This window comes from Panthera pardus, unplaced genomic scaffold (assembly GCF_024362965.1).
Source record: "Panthera pardus isolate Hobbes unplaced genomic scaffold, ASM2436296v1 HiC_scaffold_12, whole genome shotgun sequence".
NCBI classification, from domain to species: Eukaryota; Metazoa; Chordata; class Mammalia; order Carnivora; family Felidae; genus Panthera; species Panthera pardus.
This window is the reverse complement of record NW_026526677.1, coordinates 33,354,387-33,378,723: the sequence shown is the minus strand read 5'-3', so window position 1 is coordinate 33,378,723 and position 24,337 is coordinate 33,354,387. Positions and strand designations below refer to the sequence as shown.

At 39.4% G+C, this 24,337-nt stretch overlaps 1 protein-coding gene across 2 annotated transcripts in view; it reads right to left on the bottom strand.

Moving 5' to 3' along the window:
• LGR4 (leucine rich repeat containing G protein-coupled receptor 4) overlaps positions 1-24,337 on the bottom strand; it is a 102,304-nt gene that overhangs the window by 34,033 nt on the left and 43,934 nt on the right. For both annotated transcript variants that reach the window (XM_053899876.1, XM_019456570.2), the window contains exon 2: positions 12,848-12,919. In XM_053899876.1, the coding sequence (XP_053755851.1) occupies positions 12,848-12,919 (72 nt within the window). The remainder of the gene's footprint in view (positions 1-12,847; positions 12,920-24,337) is intronic.

Sequence of the window (24,337 nt, the reverse complement as noted above, 5' to 3'; positions counted from 1 at the left end):
CCTCTCTTCTTAATCCATGTGCTACATGATATTTTCTATCTGCCACCCGTCCCAGTGAGGGAAGCAGGAACAGCACTGGTGAAATGGGCACCGGTCAATGGTGTGTATGAACAAGGAGGCCACATTTCAGTAGGTAATCTGTGCCGGAGGGTTCACACTTTCATGAATTGTGCTGATTAAGACAGGTTTCTTCACTTGGGAGGCAACTTAAAGAAAGAAGAGAGGCAAGTGTGAAAAAGATAATAAACCAGTTGGTGCTAGTTCTCTTAAGAAATGCCTGGATTTAGGTTTCTTCCAGCCTATTACAGAAATTTCACTGTAGCCATTTGGCTGGAATTCTGGCCAAGGACCAGTAGACTAAGGACTACAATATACACACTGATGACTACACATATGTACGGAGCCGGGAGGAGGGCTGATGAGGGCTCAGTAGCTTCCAGCAGCTGTTGTGAGGAGTCTGGGGTGGAGAAAGCAGGAGTCAAAGCAACTGCAGCAGTAAGGCCCGGGTGGGAAGCACGCTTGCACACAAACAACAGAGAGCTTTACTCACGACAATTTCTGTACCACACGATGGGGAAGTTGGGGAGTGGAGGATGAGGCAGGATGGGGTGGCACAATCATGTGCCTACCTTCTTTTTGCAGAGGTGGCTACCAGATGGCCCGGCATTACACTCCTATCCAGTTCCCACAAAAAGGTCCTTTGAGCACCACTCTCCCCTTGTCAGCAATATTCACCTACCCCCACACCAACATATTCTGTCGCCCCTCATAACTTCGTCCCATACCTGCATGTTCCCACCCAACAGGTCTCCATCCGAAGCCACACACACGAACTACCACACACTGTACCCAAATCCATCCAGGCTGCCTCTCCCTCAATGCCATTAAATTCTCTCAAGTGGGTGGATCAGCACTACGTTACACTACCTGCAAAGTATGACAGACACAACCACCAGCCCGTGACACTACCTCCAGAGGAGGCATTTCTAGCTCAAAATGGAGCTGGGCAAGTGGCGCCGGGGTGGCTCAGTAGATGAAGTGTCTGACTCTTGATTTTTGGCTTAGGTCATGATCTTGTGGTTCATAGGTTCGAGCCCCAGGTCAGGCTCTGTGCTGACAGCATGGAGCCTGTTTGAGATTCTCTCTCTCCCTCTCTCTCTCTCTGCCCCTCCCCTGTTCACGTGCTTTAAACAAACAAACAAACCTTAAAAGAAAATGAGCTGGACAAGTATGGCCCAGGGAAGCATCTAACGGGAGGTTAAGTGACATTCTCTTATAAAATATAATTTGAAATCAGCAGGTTCTAAAATGTTGGTTACCATTTTCAAGTAAAAGCAAAACCCATTATAATGCATACCTCTGTTATAAGCCCTTAACCATGTATTTATTTATGTGTTAAAGCCCTACTATGTGCTGGGAACTCTGTGGCATCCTGTGAAAAGTGAGGATCTCAGGAGGTACATCAGTTTCCAGGTATGGATATTCAGTATCACCGCACAGTGACAAAAGGAACATTACTGTAGCCCTCTTCCTTCCATTACCCTACCATATTGGCCCTTGTTAACACCATCCCCTACTGTTGTCTTTAAAACAAAGTGCTGGGGCGCCTGGGTGGCTCAGTCGGTTAAGCGGCCGATTTCAGCTCAGGTCATGATCTCGCGATCCGTGAGTTTGAGCCCCACGTCGGGCTCTGAGTGCTGACAGCTCAGAGCCTGGAGCCTGTTTCAGATTCTGTGTCTCCCTCTCTCTGACCCTCCCCCATTCATGCTCTGTCTCTCTCTGTCTCAAAAATAAATAAACGTTAAAAAAAATTAAAAAAAAAATAAATAAATAAAACAAAGTGCCTCTGTTTCCTTAGTGTCTTGCCCAAGGCCCTATAGCACAGCTAAATAATGTGAATCCTAGAAATAAAACAATGTAAATAAAGGAAAATAATGTACATTCCAGAAATAGAACAATGTTGCTTTTTGTTAGTTTCTGTGAATGACTTTAGGAGAACCAAAGGATGCAGTTATTTTCTTAGTAAATAGACAGGGCTGACAACTAAATAGCTCCCCTTGGACATTCTTCCCATCAAGGTTAAATAAACCTCACCTGATACCATGTATCAGCGAGTCCTGAGTCAGCTAACAGTGTTTTGCTTACCCTATTTCTCCACCTACATGTTCATATAACTTTTATGTAAGTGCATTAAAAACTGAATGTTTTAAGAATATACATGTATTAAGAACCCTTATTAGAGAAACTCCCAAGGTTTTTAAAGTAGACTTCCTTCACAGAAAAGGGGAAAGTTATTTCATATATCTATTTGAGTATACCTACATATGTTATAGGTAAATCAATAAAACCCTGGCAATGGTTACATTTCCTGAGCAAAGTTATCCTGACAACCTCTGGCAGTAAACATGCAATATCTACCCATGTGAGGAAATATGTTACAACTTTTAAAAAGTTTTACAGCAGCATCTACCAATAAATATTGACCTTTTACTACAGCCCAATCACCGTAGGTTTGGCAAAGTAAGTAATGAGCTTTCCCAAGACACTTCTCATTTCATTTCTTTTAAACAAGGATAATTCATTAAACACAAAACCTCAAATTTAGTTTTTATATAGTCTGATAAGGTTTCTGACATCAAGAAGTTCAAAATAAGAAGAAACCCTTTATCTTCACCTCTACCTCAATTTCTAGTTCAAAAACGTGGTTACCTTTACCAGGTCATATAGGAGAAGTGTATCATGGCAGGCCCTGCCCTTAGAGAAAAGTCACAGGGGTTGAAGAGATAAGTACACACTGACACACCTTGAGCACAAAATAACAGGGCACTCAATCCAGCATGACATGGTGAGGCGCAAAGAAAGTGCAAGAGGAACTTGGAAAAGAAAGACCAAGGAAAGCTTCCTATGGCAGAAAGGGATGGAAATGGACCCTATGAAGTGGGTAAGATGTGAAGAGGAGAGGGAGGAACCGCACCTGTCGAATACTCATTCATGCCTTCCTGGCTGAGCCTGGGATTGTTCCAACACCACCTCCTTCACATGACGCTGCTCCATGAGTAAATTATTGATTGGTTTTAACCAGTCATGCTGATCCCATTCCCGTGACTGGCTTAGGGCTGGGTCTGCGACCCCAGCTCTGGTTATAGGAAGTCTGCTGGGCTTTCTGGGAAAGGTAGCATTCTTCCTAAATGGGGATGCAATGGGAGGAGTGACTCTCTTCTCTTTCTGGATGCCATAATGTCTAAACATACCAAGTGAAGCGACTGCAACTATGGTGCTGCCCTTACTGAAGGAACAGACTAGGAAGACAGAAAGAATCTGGGTTCTTGAGGATGTGACTTAACTCCATCAACTATCCCTAGAAGAGTTCTACCATCCTGTTATGGAGGTCATCTTCTTTTTTTTTTTTTTCTTAATTTTTTTTTTTTTTTTACATTTATTTATTATTGACAGGGAGAAACAGAGCATGAGCATGGGAGGGGCAGAGAGAGGAGGAGACACAGAATCCAAAGCAGGCTCTAGGCTCTGAGCTGTCAGCACAGAGCCCAACATGGGGCTCAAACTCACAAACCGTGAAATCGTGACCCAAGCCGAAGTTGGATGCTTAACCGACTGAGCCACCCAAGCGCCCCTGGAGGTCTTCTTATTATATAAGATAACACGTTTACTTACTGTTGAAGCTATGTTGAATTGAATTTGTTTCTTGTAACCAAAGGACTTTAACTAATTGCCTAACCAATAACCACTCTTCCTTTCTTACCTAGTAATAGAATTCTGATTTTGGTTCAGACAATATGCTTAGTTCAAAAGCCATACTTTCCAGCATCCTATTCTTAGGTGTGCCCATGTGACTAAGTTCTAGCCAATGAGATGTGAGCAGAAGTATTGTATAGAGGGTTTAAGATGGCTTCTTGAAGCTGACTTTTGAGAGATATCCCCCTCTTTCTTTCCTCCTTCATCTTTCCTGTTGCTGAGAACTGGGTCATGATGGCTATAGCTTAAGTAGACAGCTGTTTTGTGATCTTGACGTGGTAGCTATACAATGAGAAGTGCAGAGTATCAGGGCCTACGTCCCTGTTGACTCTGTGATGCACCATAATAGTTCCATAGTTTTGTGTGTGTGTGTGTGTGTGTGTGTGTAGACGCCTTATGTGTTTAACCCATTTGTGTTTGAGATAGTGGGTGTTTACTTTTTCCTCCCTTATCTTTCTATGTATTCAGATTTTAAAAATCGAGTAACCATTAACTTTATGATCATTTTCTTAAAAAGCTAAGTGTGTCTGTGATACAGACTTTCCAGCACCTCCAACATTATTTTCTTTGTTATAAATGTATAGGCCAGGGGGTGCCTGGGTGGCCCAGTTGGTTAAGCACCTGACTCTTGATTTTGACTCAGCTCATGATCTCACGGTGTGTGTGCTCAAGCCCCACATCAGGCTCTGTGCTGTCAGCAGAGCCTACTGTGCTGACAGCACAGAGCCTGCTTGGATTCCCTCTCTGCCCCTACTCCACTCAGTCTCACGCTCTCATTTTCTCTCTCTGAAAAAGAAACATTGAAAAAACAATTTCAAACCTATAGTCTAAATTAAGAAGTAGTAAAAATACCTATTAGGGAAAAACAATAAACAAATTATGAATTAAAGGTTGTACTAAAGCATATAATAATATATTAAACAAGCATGGTTTGACGAAGAGTGGACAATACATGGAAGAAATAACTTAGCCTATTTCCTTGCTGGAAAATTAAATTATGCTAGTAGAAAATCAAATACGTGTTCACTTACTTATAGTCACTATTATTTTCAAAGAATAATTAGCTTTGATTAAAATAAATAAATGAAATAAATAAATGAACCAGCAAACTGTGGTTTCAGTTGCCTCTCTATGCTTTCTGAATCCTAAGTCAAACCTTTTTAACAATGAACTGCTTGATTCTCCTGCTTGATTTCCCCTAGTCCCCTATGAAATCCTGACTTAACCCCCAAATTTGAGTTCACCCCATGTTTCCTCACGTCCACTTCTAAACTGCTAATCACTACAGGGCAAAGTTACAGGGCCCATTGGTTCCACTATACATTAATATTACCTAGGCTTTAACTGAGACTTTTCTATATTCTTCGTCAATTCTTTGTTCATTTCAGATGGACCCAATTAAACATTTCCTACAATGTGTCTAGTTACTAGATTCTAGTGAGCTGAGATAACTAGTCTTCCTTCCCCCCTCTGCTTCCTTTGAGAGGATTCTCCACCTCAAGTAGCCCCAGTGGGTGGGGATGAATCCATGACCCAGATTGGACCATGCCATTCTACACAGAATGACAACTGGTTCAAGGACAGGCACGTGAGGTTAAGTCTGGCCAACCAGAGTCCTCCTTGGAATTTTCTGCTGGAAGCTGCGAGGAAGCCTTTAGATAGCCATTTTGGATCTCAAGATGCAAAGAGGTGCTTAGAGCTACCAAACATTTGATTTCGCACCATATGGAGACCAGCTATTTCCAACAGGAAAGAATGAAGCCAAAACACGAAATCAGAGACAATCAAAGCTAAGAAATGGAGAGCATGAGAAAACTCTCATATCTTTAAAACCTTGAGATCAGGTACCGTCTGAAGCCAACTCCACCTCTGGACTTTCTAGTTCTACATGAAACAATAAATCCTCTATTGTGTCTCAGCTGGGTTTCTGTCTCTTAAGCTCTGGGGACTCCTGTCAAATACAGCACATATTCCAAGCTTTCACTACTCTCCCCAAACCAGAAACCACCTACTAGCAGTCCCTGAATGTCTGCCTCATGATGCATGTCTTTACCCCAAAGTAACCCTACTGAAATGATTCTTTAAAAAAACTTAGATTCAAGGCCTTTTGTCCCTATCTGGCCACAGGCACCTTTCTCCAGCCTGTCAATGTTGATCCCTCATTTCTTGTGAAAAATCTCTCCTCCCACAGCTCCTGGGGCACAGTTCTGCCCTAGTTCTCCTGCTCCTCTGGCACTTGGTCTTCTTCCCACACCCGGATTCAAGTGTTTCCCAAGGAGTTGTCTTTGGCTTCCTTCCCTTTTCTTTTACCCTCTCTCTCTTGGCAAGCTCTTTCAATCTCATGTTTCCAGTAATCACCTTACAATAAAAGACTCCCAAATATATACCCATAATACTCTAATTCTATAATCTATACCCACGAATCTCTCTTCTGGGCTTCACATCCATATTTCCAGAGGCCCCTACCTGTATCCCATCAAAATTCCATATGTATATTGAAGAATAATAGCTTCTCTTCCAAAACAATTTCTCTTTCTGTATTGTCTGTATGTCTGTATTTTTATCAAAACACACCAGACTCCTGGTAATCCTAAATGAAAGTGTTATGGACATCACCTTCCTTCATCATGCCAGCTGATACGTCTTCCTGATTCTATTTCCATCTTTTGCAGATATCCCCTCCTCTCTCTCATTGCCTCTCATCTGCCCTAGTTCAAATTCCCATAATTCACAGCTGGACTGTTGCCGGTAGCAACATGTGTTGCTTCAAGTGTCTCCCTGCAATTTCTCAATCCCAAATATCCTACTGTCTGCTATGGAATTACCTTTACTGAAGGTCCTATTCGGTCAAGTTATTTCTTAGCTCGAAACACTTCAATAGTCACTCAAAAGTTGAAATTCCTTGTTAGTCTGCCAGGAAAGAGGCTCAGGACTGGAGCTGAAAGTCTTGCCTCAGACTCCTTTCTAGGTTTCTTTCCCATAACTTCCTTTCAGGAACTCAACACTACAACCCAACCAGACACCAGACCATTCCTACCACCAGCCTTTATATCTTTTCTAAAGACACCCTTCGTACACTCCTTCTTCCACATCTCCTCATGAATTAACCTACCATCCCTCAGGACTCTCTAGAAATACCAACTCTTGGTGAGGTCTTCCCTAATCTTTCTTAATAAGTAGAAATTCCTTTAGCCTCTGAACTCCCAAAACTATTACACCATCCATCCCTCTTGAAAGTAAAGATCCCATTTAATCCAACACTGAACACAGTGCTTTACCTAACAAAAGTTCGTTGAATTAGTAAACTGTCTTACATGTCTTTCCCCATCCTCTCCACATCTACAGGACCATAGACTGGGATTAAAACCAGGTCTATTACTAATATGCTATGTAACCTTGGGCAAGTTACTCAATCACTCTGCGGAAAACCTCAGCTTCCTCATCAGCAAGGTGGGACTGAATATAGCTCAATGTTATATGAATTAAAACAAAACAATGTCTGTTCTGGGGGCGGGGGTGGCTCTCCAATACATAGCAGGTAAAATTGGTATAAACTCTGCTCCCATTTATCTTTTTACACCCTTACTTCCTAATATGAGAGCTCCCTGAATGACACACAGGAACTAACATGAACCAGACAAGCAGTGCCTCTCTGTGAGCTCACTGTGTACTTCTCAACAGTAAGGGCAGTGGTCTTTGCTCACAAATCATCCCAACAGAGCACTATAAAGTGGAACAAGAGAATGCTCCCAAGAATAGAGTATTTTTAACTATCAAACATCACCAGAGCAACTGAGAAACTATTTTACTTTTTCTGGGGGGTGGGGGGTGGGAATAGTTTTCGAAACAGAATAAATTATCAAGACATAGCAAGGTCCAACTGGTGGCTCCAGATTGTATGCTGGACCAGAATTTTATTTTTCTTCTTCTATAGAGAATTATCTATGGGACAGCCATTAAATGTGAATGAAAATTACAGATCAGATGATAATACGTACCAACACTATTTTTCTGAGTTTGGACACCGTACTGCAGTTACTTAAATGGATTCTTCAAGTTTTTTTGGAATAACGATGCAATATTTAGTGGTAAAGAGGAATTATAACCGCAACTTACTCTCAAATGGTTCGGGAAAAAATGTACATATATTTTAGATTTCATAGTGTGTATGTGTGTGTGTATGGAGAGAAAAATGTTAACATTTGGAGAATCTGAGTAATGGTATGTGTGAAAATTCTTTATGCTTGCAATATTTTGTAAGTCTGAAATGTTATGTATGTGTGTGTATATATATAAATATGTTCTATATGTAAGTACTGGCCAAATTAAACTATTTAAAACTATTTAGTTTTGATCCACTCTGTTTGTATCTGATTTGAAATCTCCCTGTTCGAATCATTCACTAGTCCTCTTTTATAAAGTAATGCCTTAATTTAGAATTAATTGCCCTAAAGATGAAAAAAATGATGAGCAGGCTTGAATTAGGACACAGAGACCTAAGTTTTATTTTAGCACTGTGAGTCTTCTAAAGCCAAAGTATATTTTGAAACCAATGGAATTATCCTCATCTTCTAGTATGCATTAAACAATAAACTGTACAAGTGCCAGAGCTGGCAATGGTTTCTACTGCTATTGCAACATCTAAACTCAAAGTAACATCCATGGTAGCCTATGGAAAAGCAGTTGGATATCCCTTCTGTTGATTCTAATTAAATCATTTTCACAGCTCCACATTTCAGACATTCCCCAGATGCCTACCAATGCTCTGTAGGTCTCAAGGAAAGTCAGAAATAGTTGTGCCAGCATCACATTGGACTAGATTCTGTGGATGCTAAATGAATATTTTCTAGAATTCTGGCTTTCCTTTGGCATTGCTAACAAAAATCTATATTGACCCATTCCAACTTCCATCCACAAGCAAAATAACCTCTCCCTAAAGTCAAGAAAATCGGGAAAACAAAGACTGCAAATGTGTACAAGGATTAGTGAAATTTACCTTACTCCTGTGGACGTAGCACTTTACGGTCACAAAGCACCTTTACATAAATTACCCCATTTTCCCTTTACAATACTACTGTAAGGAGTTCCATGTTAAAGAGTAGGGAAACTAAGGCACAAAAATCAAGAGACCGTCCCAAGGTTTCAGATATTGTAGGTATTGAATTGAATATGTTTTTGTATGCTCAGAGACCGGAGTGTGGGGGGGACATCAGTGAATGGCATCCAGTCATTCAGGGCAAAAATCCTAGTCTCCTCCCTACTGCTCACTCTCATATCCAATTCAGTTCCTTCAGGATTAAGTCTAAACTCAGCTTAAAACATCACTTTATGATCTGGCCTCATATCGTGACACTTCTCCATCTTTCAGTATTTCAAATTTCTCTATGTTTCAATAGGAATAACTGTGTTTTAACACTTCTGAAATGTCTGAAATGTCTACTTCTGTGTCTTTGCACCTGCTATCAGGTTCTTTCTGGAGCAGTCTTACTACCCATCCTTATCCCCATCTGATAATTCCTAGGTGTCCTTCAAAACTCTGCTGAAGCCATTCTAGGAAGCCTTCCCCAAATCCTACAGTCTCAAGGGAATACAATACTTTAGGCTTTCACTGACCTTGCACATATTCCGTTAAAACCCTTCATCACACCATACCAAGTGGTAGTCCCATACCTTCCCCTAGACAAATGTCGTACAGTTGAATTTTCTGCAGCGTTAGGAACGTTCTAGTATCTGTGCTGTCGAATACAATAGTCACTAGCCACAAGTGGCTACTGAGTACTTGAACGATGGTTAGTTTAACTAAGGAACTGGATTTTTTAATTCAATTTTAATTATTTTAAATCTAAAACTAAATAGTCACCTATGGCCTATGGCTATGGTTTTGGGCAACACAGCTATAGACAGACTGTCAACTCAAGGACAAAGACCATCCTTCCTTGTCTCTGTACCCCCGGTACCTACCAGAGTACCTGGCACAGAGCAGGATTCAGGGTTTATTGGAAGAATAATTAAATGTTTAATATCTATAAACACTTTTTCTGTATTGTTGGGAAGTGATTCCACCCAACACTCCAAGCATTCTGGATTATCATATAAAATTTAGCCAACCCGGTCACATCTTGTAAAGTGTACCTCATTAACTATAATGGAAAAAAAAAAAAAAAAAAAAACTTTAGTAAATCATTCATTTCTACTCAGGGCACTTCAGCTTCACAATCATGTTTAAATGACTTCCAGATGACTTCTGAATAAATGGTTACACTGTTTATGAAATATTACAATAGTCGTGGCAGCATCATTTTGGAATGTCAAAATCAACTACAGTGTTTTATAAGGAAAGAAATGGGCTTTTTACCATGGTTTTATTAACATGGAAAATAATTCCTTTAAATGCCTGAAGTTATTCCCAGAGTATTAAAGACTATATTGCAGTATTCTTTAAAAATAACCATCAGCTTTCCTAACTGAATTCATTTTTGAAATCCCATCCAGTATTTGGAGATGTGCTGGCTTGATTTGATGGGCTCCATCACTGCCAAAGCAGAATATGGAGAGAACGTGACCTACCTGCAAAGAACTAGCATTCAAATTCAATTTGGTTCCAATGAAAAGTCTCAACTGATAGAATTCATGAGCTTGACATGTGAGATTTTAAGAAATCCAAGATGTGAACTTCACAAAGCAGAGACTAAGCAGGTTTGATTCCATATCCAGGCCCTCATTACAAAATCCCTCAGAGTGGAATTGGCCATCTGAGGCATCAACAAAGATGGCTGGTACCCAATCGCCCCACCCAGAGCAAAGAGAACTTGTCCATTTCTATCTGGTGCATCACACATCATGCAGTGATTATAAAATGGATGGACAACCACCTGCAAATGTCCTTTCATTGCATAATTACTCCTGTAAAGGGAGACTAATCCTAAAGTCTAAAACTTTATAAATAAATATATTTATGTTATATATACATATATATTTATAAATACATCAATAACAAATGAGAACAAATAAGCGAAGCATCTTTTAAAACCTTGAGCAAGGAGGTGGGGGCTTCAAATACACAGTTCACTCCTTTTTAATTTAAAATTTTAATTAAAAAATGAATAATTAGGGAGTTGGGTAGGCAAAATGGGTGAAGAGGGTCAAAAAGTACCAACTTCCAGGGAAGTCTGAGTGGCTCAGTCGGTTAAGTGTCTGACTTCGGCTCAGGTCATGATCTCATGGTTCGTGGGTTCGAGCCCTACATTGGACTCTGTGCTGACAGCTCAGGGCCTGGAGCCTGCTTCAGATCCCATGTCTCCCTCTCTCTCTGCCCCTCCCTCACTCATGCTCTGTCTTTCTCAAAAATAAATAAAAACATTTAAAAAAATAAAGAAACTTCAATATTCTCACTAAGTTATTAAAAAAAAGTACCAACTTCTAGTTATAAAATAAATAAGTCATGGAGATTTAAGGTACAGCACACTGAATATAGTTAATAATACTGTATTGTGTATTTGAAAGTTGCTGAGTAAATCTTAAAAAAGTTCTCATCACAAGAAAAAATGTGTAACTAATGGTGAATGTTAACTAGACTTATTGTGGTGATCATTTCATAATATATACAAATATTAAATCATTACATTGTATACCTGAAACTAGTATGTTACTGGTCAACTATATCTCAATAAAATAAATGAATAACGTTACAAAATAATTAATGTTCACGCTTAATTCTTTTCCCCAAAGATAACATTTAGTATTATACATTCCACTGCTTTTTTGTATGCACTTTAAATGTAAAATAAATACTCGCTATTATTTACACAACACTTGCTCTGTTTCATGCACTGTCCTAAGCATTCAACATCTATTAATTCATTCTGTCTTCACCAGAGGGAGGACTGTTGCTATCTGTACCTTATAGACAAAGAAACTGAGCAGAGGGAGGTTAAATAACTTGACCCAGTTCACAAGCTTAGAAGTGGCAAATGATCTCTGTTCGATTTTTGCTGTGGGAACACTGTGTTCAGCTAAGTAGTGTGGGAAGAAAAATTTCTCCAAAACTTTATTAAATCCTTATCTGCTATTTCAATGCTTTTGTCAGAAGCAAGGGAGCACACATAACCTGCATGGCTTTTATTTGATTCCTTTTCCCCATGTTGGGGGAGAGGCTGAGCTAAGATAGGAGACATTCGCAGTCTTGGATCTAACACTCAACAGCTGGGCTGTAGGATACAATCTGTAATATGAATTTAGATTCCTTCAGGGCTGTATCTCTTTGATGTTCTTAGTATCAAGCTGTCCCCTTCTTACCTACATGTATTACATAATCCATTAGCCTGGCCATTAAAAACCTATATTTAACTGATTCAGATCTGATTTTATTTTTCACCTGGATTCCTATTATATAGTTTCCAATTACTTTAAAATGTAGTAGTGCCTATTTTTATCATAAACTTTAAAAAAAAGTCTGAAAAGCAAAACAAAATGGAGGTTAAAACAGATGGAAAGAAATTTTCCACAATGTCAACTGTTAAACTGGAAACGTGAGCTGCAGCTGACAAGTCCAGAAACATTCTTAAAGGTGTTCTAAGCGACTGGGATGATGTTCCATGCCTTCAACCAATCCCCAAAGGTCATGTGCAAATGTCCAAGGGGACCCACACTCAGTTTTCTGCTCGCTCCCAACAATATTGTCTCCTGCATCATGACCCTAAAACGCCTTGTATTATTTTTTTATGGTTGTGTTACCCATACAGCAACTCCTTTGGCAACAATGGTAATTACCCCAGCCTTGTTATCTCAGGATAACACTGTAATTAACTTGTGTCACTGCAGCATTCATGGTTATAATAACTGCAGCAAAAAATTCCTATGAAAGTAACATTTTTAGTTCTGGCTTTCAAAAATAACTTCAGCAATTACACTGCTTAAAAAAATCAAGTTTGTTTCCCCGAAAACAACATGATTTCCTCTGCACACAAAGCTCACTGAAACTGAGCTAATCTGAATGTTCCCTAAGAAACATTAGACTATCTCTTTTGTAAGAGCTTCCAAAGAGAATGGGGAAACAAAAACACAAATAAAACATATTTCTCAAAATATTACTTACAGCTCCTCTAGAAAAGGAAAGTTCTTAAATGCATCTTCTGGTAATTGAGTAATGTTGTTCATACTGATATCCCTGGAAAACATAAAATTAAGAATATTTTTTACTAAGTGATACCAGACTTAAAGAACTCAACTCAGAAAAATAATTAGCTGCTGACATTCTGTAAAGAAGAAAAATGAGCACACAAGACAGACATAGGGACAATCCTAATTTGGCTTCCAAATACAAAGTTAAATCTTTTATTATAAATGATGTCCCATAATTTAGAAATGTACCCAGGTCCTGGATTTTCCTTTCCCTCTTCAAATATCCTTGAGAAAAGAAAAAAGAAAACAGAAAGAAAAAAGAAAAGAAAAATGCCTCAAACTACCTACGACTGGGCCAGTTTGACTTCCCAGTGCTCTGGTATTCAAATGCTGTACCTGATAAAAATAAACAAATGAATACCCCAGGGCATGATAAAAGATTTGCAGGCATAGGTGGCTTCTTAAGTCACTGTCAGGGACAATAAAACAGGTCCTAGCTGTATTCCAGGCATCTTTTCTGCAAAACCTATAAAAGTCCTCCAGGTAATAGCTGTAAGGGGATTTAATTTTTAGCCTACGAAGAGATGCAACCTAGAGACATGTGCTTACATGACAGGTATGCTGTCCATTTACAGTTTTTCCTCAAAGAAGCAGCAGAAAGGAGAGAACTCACTTGATGATACAACTCGACAATTAACTACATTCAAACAGCTAAAAAATACTTTATTAACCATTTCCTTCCTCCCTGGCAACTGCCTTCTCAGTTGGTTTTCTCTTTCCACACTCTGTTTAATATGGACACTGTGAAAGACAGGTTAAGGCAGTCTCAGAGGGAAAGCCCCAGCATGCACTGGGACAGTTGCCTCAAATCAGGTTCCTCTGCCTCTTGTCTGTGGCTGGGCCCTCAGGCCTCTCTTTTCTAAAACTCACCATGAAAACTCACAAATGTGACTGCCTCATCACTAGTTTAGACATACTGATATATGAGGGTAGAAGAGAAATCAGCTAATAATAAAACACCCAAATCAGCTAACAATAAGAACACTAGGACTTTTATTAATTTGGTCAGGAGAAATTTTCTTTTAAAAGAGAGGACACCTGGGGCGCCTGGGTGGCTCAGTCGGTTAAGCATCCAACTTCAGCTCAGGTCATGATCTCACAGTTCCTGAGTTCGAGCTTCTCGTCAGCTCTGTGCAGACAGCTCGGAGCCTGGTGCCTGCTTCGGATTCTGTCTCCCTCTCTCTGCCCCTCCCCCACATATGCTCTGTCTCTCTCTGTCTCAGAAATAAACAAACAAACAAATAAATAAGATGACACCTTCCGTACCAAAGTAGGTGAATCTCTTCTCCCTATCTTTTCCATTCATTGAAATTTGGAAATGGAATTCACATTCCTCTTTACGAGCTCTTCCCAAGGTAAGTTTGGAAACCTTTCTGGTTCAGGAATAACGGCAACAGCAGACACAAAACCAGCAATAGCAGTAGCAGCTAAGGTATAGAGAACACTGAAACTGTGGTAAGACCACACATAACATCTCCTTTTACAATGGGGAAGACTGGGGCTTCCTGAGGTACAGAACTCCCCAAGGCTACCCAACAAATGGTGTAACAGAAAATGTGCATCCCAGAGTCCATGATTTTAACTGCACACTGAGCCTTCCCAAGTATCACATGAGTCCTGTTACTTCTCTCCAGTGGTAGTCAAGATAGAAAGCAAAGCCATGCAAACTGGTGAAGCCACTCTAGACAACAGTGTGGAGGTGCCTCAGAAAGTTAAAGATGGAACTACCTTATGACCCAGCAGTTGCACGAGTTGGTATTTAGCCAAAGGATACAAAACTACAGATTCAAAGGGGTACATGCACCCCGATGTTTATAACAGCATTATCATCAATATAGAAAGAGTCCAAAAATCCATCACGGCATATGTATACTATGAAATATTACTCAGCCATCAAAAAGAATGAAATCTTACCATTTGTGATGACATATATGGAGCCAGAGTATATTATGCTAAGCAAAATTAAGTCAGTCAGAGAAAGACAAAAACCATATTATTTCACTCATATGTGGAATTTAAGAAACAAAACAGATGAATATATAGGAAGGGAAAAAGAGACAGAGAAGGAAAAGCAAACCATAAGAGACTCTTAATGATAGAGAACAAAATGATGGTTGATGGAGGGAGGTGGGCAGGGGATGGGCTAGATGGGTGATGGGTACTAAGGAGAGCTCTTGTTATGATGAGCACTGGGTATTGTATGTAAGTGATGAATCACTAAATTCTATTCCTGAAACCAGTATTATACTATATGTTAACTAACTAGAATTTAAATAAATAAAAGTTTGAAGAAAAAAAAAAGATACAAAGCAAACTCACCATCCTACCATGGGTGAAAGGGAAAGGGATACTGCCTCTAAGACCTAGGTACAATCATCAGTATATCTTAAGAGAACTTCTGCCTGACAACTTGAAAAAAAAAAAAAAAAAAAAAAAAGAATTATAAATAGCTTTAGGAATTGAGAAACCAAAGTTCATAAAAATTTGAGCATAAAACTGCTCCAGAGATGAATTCTATGTCCATAGGGATTCCAAAATTCCACACTCATTCCAAAATTTTATCATTGAAAATAACTAAAATTCTACTAAAGATAACTTATGAGAAAAACAAAATGAATACACTTTTCAAGGAATTATTATTATTAATTATTATTATATTATTATTATTTGAGACGGAGAAAGAGAAAGAGAACACAGGCAGGGGAGAGGGGCAGAAGGAGGGAGAAAGAATCCCAAGCTGACTCCTCACTCAGCACAGAGCCCGACTAGGGCCTCGATCCCATGACCCTGGGATCATGACCTGAGCTGGAATCAGGAGTCAGACGCTCAGCCAACTGAGCCACCCAAGCGTCCCTCCCGCAAGAATTATTTTTAAACACAGGCCCTGATAGTAATTTAGTCAGTGATCATTATCCTTGGGCAGGGGAAGGGAAACTCTTTGTTTTTCATAAACACTCAAGCAACTTACTGGAGAAATAGCACCAAAATAGGGTGCTTCTAAAGAAGCAGGTTCAACTCCTGACACTGCCAATAGCCACTGTGTAATCCTGGTCCTCAGTTTACTCATCTGTAAATGAGAGCACTGAACCGAATGGCTGAGGGGCTTCCCAGCCTGAAACTATATACTTCTATGATTTACCTTTTCCTGTAGTTTTCATGGAGGGGCCCATCCTCCCTGATGAAATTATATGAGGTTCATTTTGTGGAAAAGGAATGTTTCTGGAAAATTTACCATAACACAAAATTTAAAGACTATTAGTTTCCCATTATAAAACCACTGAGTCACTCCCACTGCAAAACTATTTGCTCTTACCCAATGAAATCATTCTTAAGAATACAACAAAACGTTTAGTCACACTGAAAGGCAAAATAATAATCTGAGTAAGCAGTGATCCTTAAAATATCACACGACTATGGTGCTCTTTAGCCATTCCAATAAATGGAGAAAGAAGGACGACCACAATTTATTACTTTACGAAAGGAGGCACTCCATGCAGTTGCCCCTAAGCTTGGCACACCTGAAGTCAGGTGAACATCACAGTAACAGAAAAACTGATTACTTGCCTCACCATAAAAAGACACATAATTAGAAATTACACCACACTATTCTCAGCATTCCAATTTTTTAAAACACAGACACCTATACACTTCTCTCATTTTTTCCCCTCAGAGTAACAAGACATGACAGGTAGTTCTGCTGTGAGCTATAAATGCAATCAGTAGGACTCTATATTTACAAACTAATATGTTTTAAACATGTGGCGAGGTTTTGTTTCAAAGCTTTAGACACAGGAGCAACACTAGCTTCCACAATGTTCTGAATTTCCACACACCCAGAGAGGTTCCATATCTTTATAGGTGTTTTCTCTCATATTTTCAGGGCTTTAAACAAAACATTTGAGAATAAGAAAGAAAAAAAAAGCAGAAGGGGGAGCCTACAAGATGTTATCTCCAGAGAAGTTCTGGAAACATGTGGTTACAGATTATAAGGTGGGTGGGTACTCATTTAAAATAATGAGGGCTAATGGTGATAAACAACCTACAGACAAGCCTTGGAGAAGATTCCAGACCTGACATCACCAACACCGACAAGAGAGCTTATGGCTGGAAAGGATGCTGGGGGTGAGAAGTTAACTGTAACAATTTACAAATGGAAGCCCTACACCATACTTACCAACATCTCAGGCTCACAAGCCATATGAATTACCAAAACATGTAAGTTAAAAAATTTGTATAGAAAATGTTCAGCTAAAAGATAAACCTTAAGATCAGTGGTTTGACATTCAGATGAACAGCACAACCTTATAGTGGTAACCTCTGAAGTTAAACCCAGTGATCTGCCATCCCGGGTCGCTATGAAGAAAATAAATCTAACATAGAAAACCAAAAATCATACAAGGTCAGAGCACCGCCAACTCAAAACATCTCTGAGGGCAATTTCGAGAGAGCCGATGGCTGTAACTGGAGTTGGCCTGGCATATTTGGAAGTGCACGGGTTGGCAGCCACACAGACCAAGATCTACTTACGAACTTACAAGACTAGCTGTGTGATCATGGGCAAGCTGTTCATCTCTCCTGAGTCCCAGCTACTTCACTTGGGAAAAAAAGAGGCAGTAATAACCAGACCTCGTAGACTGCTATGAAGATCAGAAAATGTCAAGTCACGTAGAAGAAGCTAAATAAGTGATAAAGTATCAGCTTACTATCATCCATGTTTTTGCGGCTCCTGGAAGCTGGCTGGCTGAGCCCAGTGCAGTGAAAGCTAGCAGGCAAAGTGGCACACTGCCTTTGGTGGGTGGCCTTTCTTCCTCAGAGAGAAAACCAGTTTTACACAAGAGAAACATTAAATGGTACAGAAGACCTAGAACCTGGAGTCCTGCCCACTATAAAACTAGACTTTAAACTCCAGAACTCCAGGGGTCAAAGAGTTTTAAGCTAGAAGAGCCCTTTGAGGTCAAATACTTCATTTTAAAAGAAAAAAAAAAGTTGAGGCATAGGCATTGAGGTGCTAATCAAACACTTGAAAGTAAGGAAGAGAAGGAGAGAGAGAGAAGAAGAAAGGGAAAGAAAGAAAAAGAAAAAAGAAAAGAAGAAAGAGGGAGAAAGAAAACAGAAAAGAGAAGAAATAAAAGGAATTACATTCTTATAGGAAATTTTTGGAAGGACAAGGGAGGACAAGAGCCAATTTCAAAAAGATTAGGATGACTTCACATAGTTTAGTGACAAGCAGTGAACAGAACCCAGAACTTTTAAAGGGATGCTTGACTGTATCTTTTCTATACATATTTGTTCCCTAACAGATTTCTTTACACTTAGTTCTCTCTGGAACAGAATACACGTCAGCATATTATGCTGACACAATGCAATACTCCCAATTTTTTACCGCAGAGATCAGAAATACAAAATCACATTACCTCATTAGGAGGGGGTCAGGGGGGAAGCTGAATGCTCAAACACTAGCAGTGGCTGGTTTCAAAATTAAAATTTAAAGGGTACAATTGTTTAATTGAAACTGCTAAATCTCCCCAGTGGTTAAACTCGCATCTTTTTTCCCTCATAAAATTCACTACTTCTAAAGTATCTACAGAGTAAAAAGGAACATCGTGTTTCAACAAGGTTCCTTTTTAAAACCCCTGTAAAATGCTCCAGAAGCAAGACTAACCTGTTTGCTGATGGCCAAGCGTGTACCACCTTCGACTCCGCCATTGTATGCTCACTGGGTCTGGGCCTCCTGCCACAGAATTATTTAATTTGTAATATACTCTGATTGACCCAATGTTATCTAAATTTGAATAAGTCCTCCTGTTTGTACTAGATAAAAGTGTGCTGCTACTGCCACATTGTTGATGATATCTCGAACACTACCCAGCGGTTTAAAGTCCCTAAACAACATACAGGTTCTAGAGAACACTGGGTTCTTTCATGTTGTTCTCTAGGAAATGGTTGTGTCTTTAAACTCCACGAGCACCTGTTGATAATAAATACTATCCCAATGACTTTTCTAGGGTCTTCTGTAATTAGCCAAAAATTTCAGGTCTCCAATCACAGATGTATGCAGTATGAACAAAAAAAAAACCAAAAAACAAAACTAGAACTAAATTTGAAAGATGCCTCTGGCGGGACAAATTTGAAGGGGAGATCTCTCTAACCCACCAATTGCGCTGACAAACACAGAAGACCAAATCCTAGTCAAAGCTTATGAAGGGTTCACTTCTTTTCTGAAAGGATTCTGTCTCTTTAGACAAGCAATCTCTTTTTCTCCCTCTCTCACTCTTCTTTTTATAACAAAAGTGATCCATGTGCATTCATTTTTTAAAAACTGAATACAGAGAAAACCATTCACAATATTAATAGCCAGAAATAACCACAGTCCTATTTCATGGATGTCCTTATAGATTTTTTTCTACATATGGTATATATTTTTTACAAATCTGAAATCATATAGTTCTGAACATGCTTATCTATTGGCACCTAAGATTCTTCATTTACAAAATAAAATAAAAACTTCTCTGAAAATATATTTTAATAAAAGTAAAACCTTGGACTGCAAGTAACTTGTTCTGCAAGATGAGCAAACATCTGGGTTTGTTTTTTTTTTTAATGTTTATTTATTTTTGAGAGAGAGAAGCAGAGCGTGAGCAGGGGAGGGGCAAAGAGAAAGAGGGAGACACAGAGTCTCCAGGCTCTGAGCTGTCAGCACAGAGCCTGACGCAGGGCTTGAACTCACGAACCGCGAGATCATGACCTGAGCCGAAGCCGGACACTTAACTGACTGAGCCACCTAGGTGCCCCAAGATGAGCAAACATTTCTAATAAATTTTAAGTTGATAAACAAGTGATGTCTTGCAATACAAGTAGTACGTGACACCCAACATCACCTGATCCCAACTGAGCCAATGGTTCTTGAAGTTTGCTTTGATATATAAGTGCTTTGGATTACAAGCGTGTTTTCAGAACAAATTATGCTCGCAAACCAAGGTTTTACTGTATTACCATCTCATATTATCTAGATGCTATCTTTGGCAGGCTGTACATCATGAGATGAGAAACTCTTTGTCAGTGAAAGCAACTATGCCAAAAGGAAAATTAATTAGGGATTTTCCTACAAAAGGAGATACATTTAACATTAGCTACTTACGTGCAAGGCAAAGTGCTAAGATGGTGAGGCTTCTGTGTCAAAAGATACATTCACAGTTCTTTTTTTTTTCTTTTTCTTTTTTTAATTAAAATCCATCACTCTATTCTCCACTTACTATCACTATATTTTGTCGCAACATCCAATTAAATTTAACTTTTAAAAAATGCATTATTGCATTTTGAAAGCAATCAGGGCAGCTATGCATATTTGAAGGTACTGCTCTTTATACGGCAGAAATGAGGCCAAAACAGTTTATATAGTACTTCACTCAGATTTTGCTCCAGAGAGATTTTCCTGACCTTACATGTTTTTTTGGCACTGCTAGAATCCAACTAGATGTCACAACAGACACCCCTCTAAAACCGTGTGCAACATTTCTACTACAGTTTTAGGCAGCAGAAATTGGCTCCATGTTATCTAGCGCCTTCCTTGGTGTTTCAAACGCAGACTCTGTTTTCCAGTGGGAAGAATCCAAACCTTGCTTCCCTGCAGCCTTGCAGTCCTTAAGAAGATGTCTGCTAAAACGCCCCATATTGGCGCTTAAAAATAAATTTTAGTTTACTGCAGAGAAAAGTTACCACCTTGTAAACTCATTATCTGTTGAAAGTACTTGAATATCCTAGTATGTAATCTTCCTAACAATACAGAAAGGCTGGAGAAAACGCCAACTTCAAATCTTAAAAAAAAAAAAAAAAAAAAAAAAGGAAAACTTTTTGCCTTAAGAGATATAGGGAAGAATGTTTAATGCATTTTATGATCATCTCTTCTACTGGATTAAAACTTCGACCTCAGGCCCTTTTAGAATTTCTCTATTAAAGACTTCCAAAGGTACATTGTCATTGCTAAGAAAATGAAAAGATAAGAAACAGACTGGAATAAAATATTTGCCAAACACAGAAGATCAAGGAACTGTACCTACAATATAGAAAGAACTCTCAAAATTCAGGAAGAAAATAATCCAGATTTGTAAGTGGGCAAAAAGATTTAAACAGACACTTCACGAAAGAGGACACAAATGGCAGAAAGCACATAAAAAGATGTTCTACATTAGCCAGTGGGGAAACGCAAAGTATATCACAAGATACCACACCACACAACTATCAGGATGGCTGAAGTATGAAAGAAAAAGGGCTGAAAATATCAAGTGCTGACAAGGATACAGAGCAAGAGGAACTCTCATATACTGCTAGTAGGAATGCAAAATGGTGCCACCACTTTGGAAAACAGTTTAGCAGATTCTTTTTTTTCTTTTTAAGTTTATTCAGTTTTTTCATTTATTTTGAGAGAGAGGGAGAGAGAGAAACACAAGCAGGGGAGGGACAGAGAGAGAGAGGAGAAAGAGAATCCCAACCAGGGTCCATGCTCTCAGCTGGGAGCCCAACATATGACTTACACTCATGAATTGTGAGATTCATGACCTGAGCCAAAACCAAGAGCTGGAGACTTAACCGACTGAGCCACGCAGGTGCCCCTGGCAAATTCTTATAAACACGTGCCTATGACCATATGACTCAGCAATGCTAGGTATATAAATAATTGTCAAAAACCGGAACAACCCAAATACCCTTCACCTGGTGAATGGATAAAGAAACTGTGGTGTATCTATACAATAGAATAATACCCAGCAACAAAAAGGAGACTGCTTATATAAGCAGGAGCATGGATGAATCTCAAATACCTTATACAAAGTTAATGCCCGACTCAAAAGACTACACACTGTATTCCATTTATTTTTTAATTTTTTTCATGTTCACTTATTTTTGAGAGACAGAGTGCAGAGGGAAGGGGAAAGGGCAGAGAGAGAGAGAGAGGGATACACAGAATCCAGAACAGGCTCCAGGCTCTGAGCTGTCAAGCACAGAGCCCTATATGGGTTCAAACTCACAAACCATAAGATCATGACCTGAGCTGAAGTAGGACGCTAAACCAATGGAGCCACCCCAGGCACCCCTGTATTCCATTTATACGGCATACCAGAAATGGTAAACTTTTAGAGACAGAAAACTGATCAGTGGTGGCCAACAGCTGGGAGATGCAATGGGAGACAGGATGGCTACAGAAGAGCACAGGAGCACTTTTGGTGTGATGAAAATACTCTATATCTTGACTTTGATGGGGGTTATGGGATTGTATTTATCAAAACACTTAGAACTGTACGTTAAACAGTAAGTTTTACCATATGTAAATTAAACCTCAACAGCTGTTTTTATAAATAAGGGCAAATATATTACCCCCTCACATTTCTCCCACAGGAAAAAATAATCCTATGGCTAAGAGCTCCTCTTTCCCAGCTTTACCCAAAACCAAAGGATGTTGTTACACACAATGCCGGCTTCAGAATCAGGAAACATGCAGTTTTGTTTTGTTGCTTTTTAATTTGTTTTGTTTTTCCAACCTCTGCTATCCACTTGCAGTAGGACATCAGACCAAACCTCTTCATTCTCTCTTTACTAAACCTATTAGGTTTGTGCCTATGTGCTGGGCGCTGGGTATATAAAGACAAGTAAGACAGTGTTTACTCCAAGAGTGTTCTGAAACAGCAGAAAGGCAATAATGAACGATAAGTAAATATTGTGATGTGTGTGGCACAGCCAGGGAAGATGATCAACCAAACTTGGAACTGGAGAAAGGCTTCCAAAGGCAAAGGCTGTGGTGCCAAGGTGTAATGGACAGATATTACTTTATAGAGAGCTGCTGTTTCAATCTGTGCTCTCACTCATGAGGTTGGCACTCTTTCTCAGCAGAGACGCAATTGGCATGTTGAGCAGGATTAATTCTTCATTATTCAAGACAACCTTGCTCACTATAGGGCACTTGGCACCCCTGTTCCCCTTGGCGCACTAATTAGTGCAACTAAAAACATTCCCCAAACACGTCCAACCTTCCCATAGCAAGCTGGTAGTGCAGAGAGGGAGATGAAATGTAGTTAGCAGGTGGCATATGGCATTTAAGAAAATGTGTAATAAACACCTAAAATCAGATTAAGTATATCACATAGAAAACCAACCAGTACTGTTTCAAAATTATTTAGGTTTTGCATATATACTGTTTCATGATGTAAAATGTAGTCCTCACTGGATTCATGGGGAGAAAACTTTGAAAGACTCTGAACGAGATAACTTGTTTGTTTGGGTGGGGGTACCTTCCAGGCCCAGGGACTGCCACTTGTGAAAGCATGGTCTAATGAAATAAAACCAGAGTTGTCAAAGAGAGAAAACTATCCAGGAACTTGAACATTACAAGCAATATGGCTACAGGTGGTGAGAGACGCTACCAAGATCAGCAGGAAGTACATCCCCAAAAGCCTTGAGGTGACCTCCAGAAATCCGAGCTGCCAGAGGAAGTTTAAGCAGGTCAGGTTCACTGTAGAAAGATCATTCTGGCAGCCATATATTACAATGGCAGGAAAGGAGGGAAAGAAGAAATCCAGCCCTTCTGGAACACAGCTTCCCCAACTATAAAATATTTTGTATTTGCTAGTCCTCAGGTCTTTTCCAAATCTATCATTATGACTCCTACTTTGGCATTCCTGATTCTGCACATTCCATGCATAATCAGTAGAAAATAAGCAACTCTTAGATTCATGTTTTTCCTATATTCACAGGCACATCTGCTTGTGTTAGCAAGTGTGTGAATGAGCACAGACTTTTAAAACATACCCCCTTCAGAATTACAAGGGTTCCATAATTAAGAAAGACGCATGACTTCATTTCCAAAGGTAATATTTTATGCTGTAATTGTTTATGCTCTCAATGAAGCAATACGGCCAAGGAGACACTTAAGGGTGTGTTCTTCAGGGAGATGCTAACCCAACAAGTTAGAAAAGGTAGAGAACAAAACACTGGTGTGAAAATACCATACCACAACGAAAGGCAGGTGTGGTTTAAGTTATACATCCTTAAAGGGGTAACTTGAAAAAATAAAAGTAGTTAGGCTAATTCAGTATTTTCTAACATTGAAATAAGTTCCACTTGTTTTTGGAGGATTTTTTGTTTGTTTGTTTGTCTTTTTAAACAGCCTAGTTTTTCAGTGTGGGGCATGCTCTAAAGAGAAAAATATAAAATGCTTGAAATCTGGAGTAATGATTATCAAACGGCAAAGAAAAAATGAATCCAAAGAGAAAAAGAGCATTATTTTCCTTTCTATAGTTTGATTAAGTACCCTAGCTTCTGGCATCCCATGGAACAGACAAGGGTTAAACTCTAATATTCCTTGTTTTCTTGCTACTTAACGGGTGTTCTCAGGCATTCTTTGGGTGTCAACAGC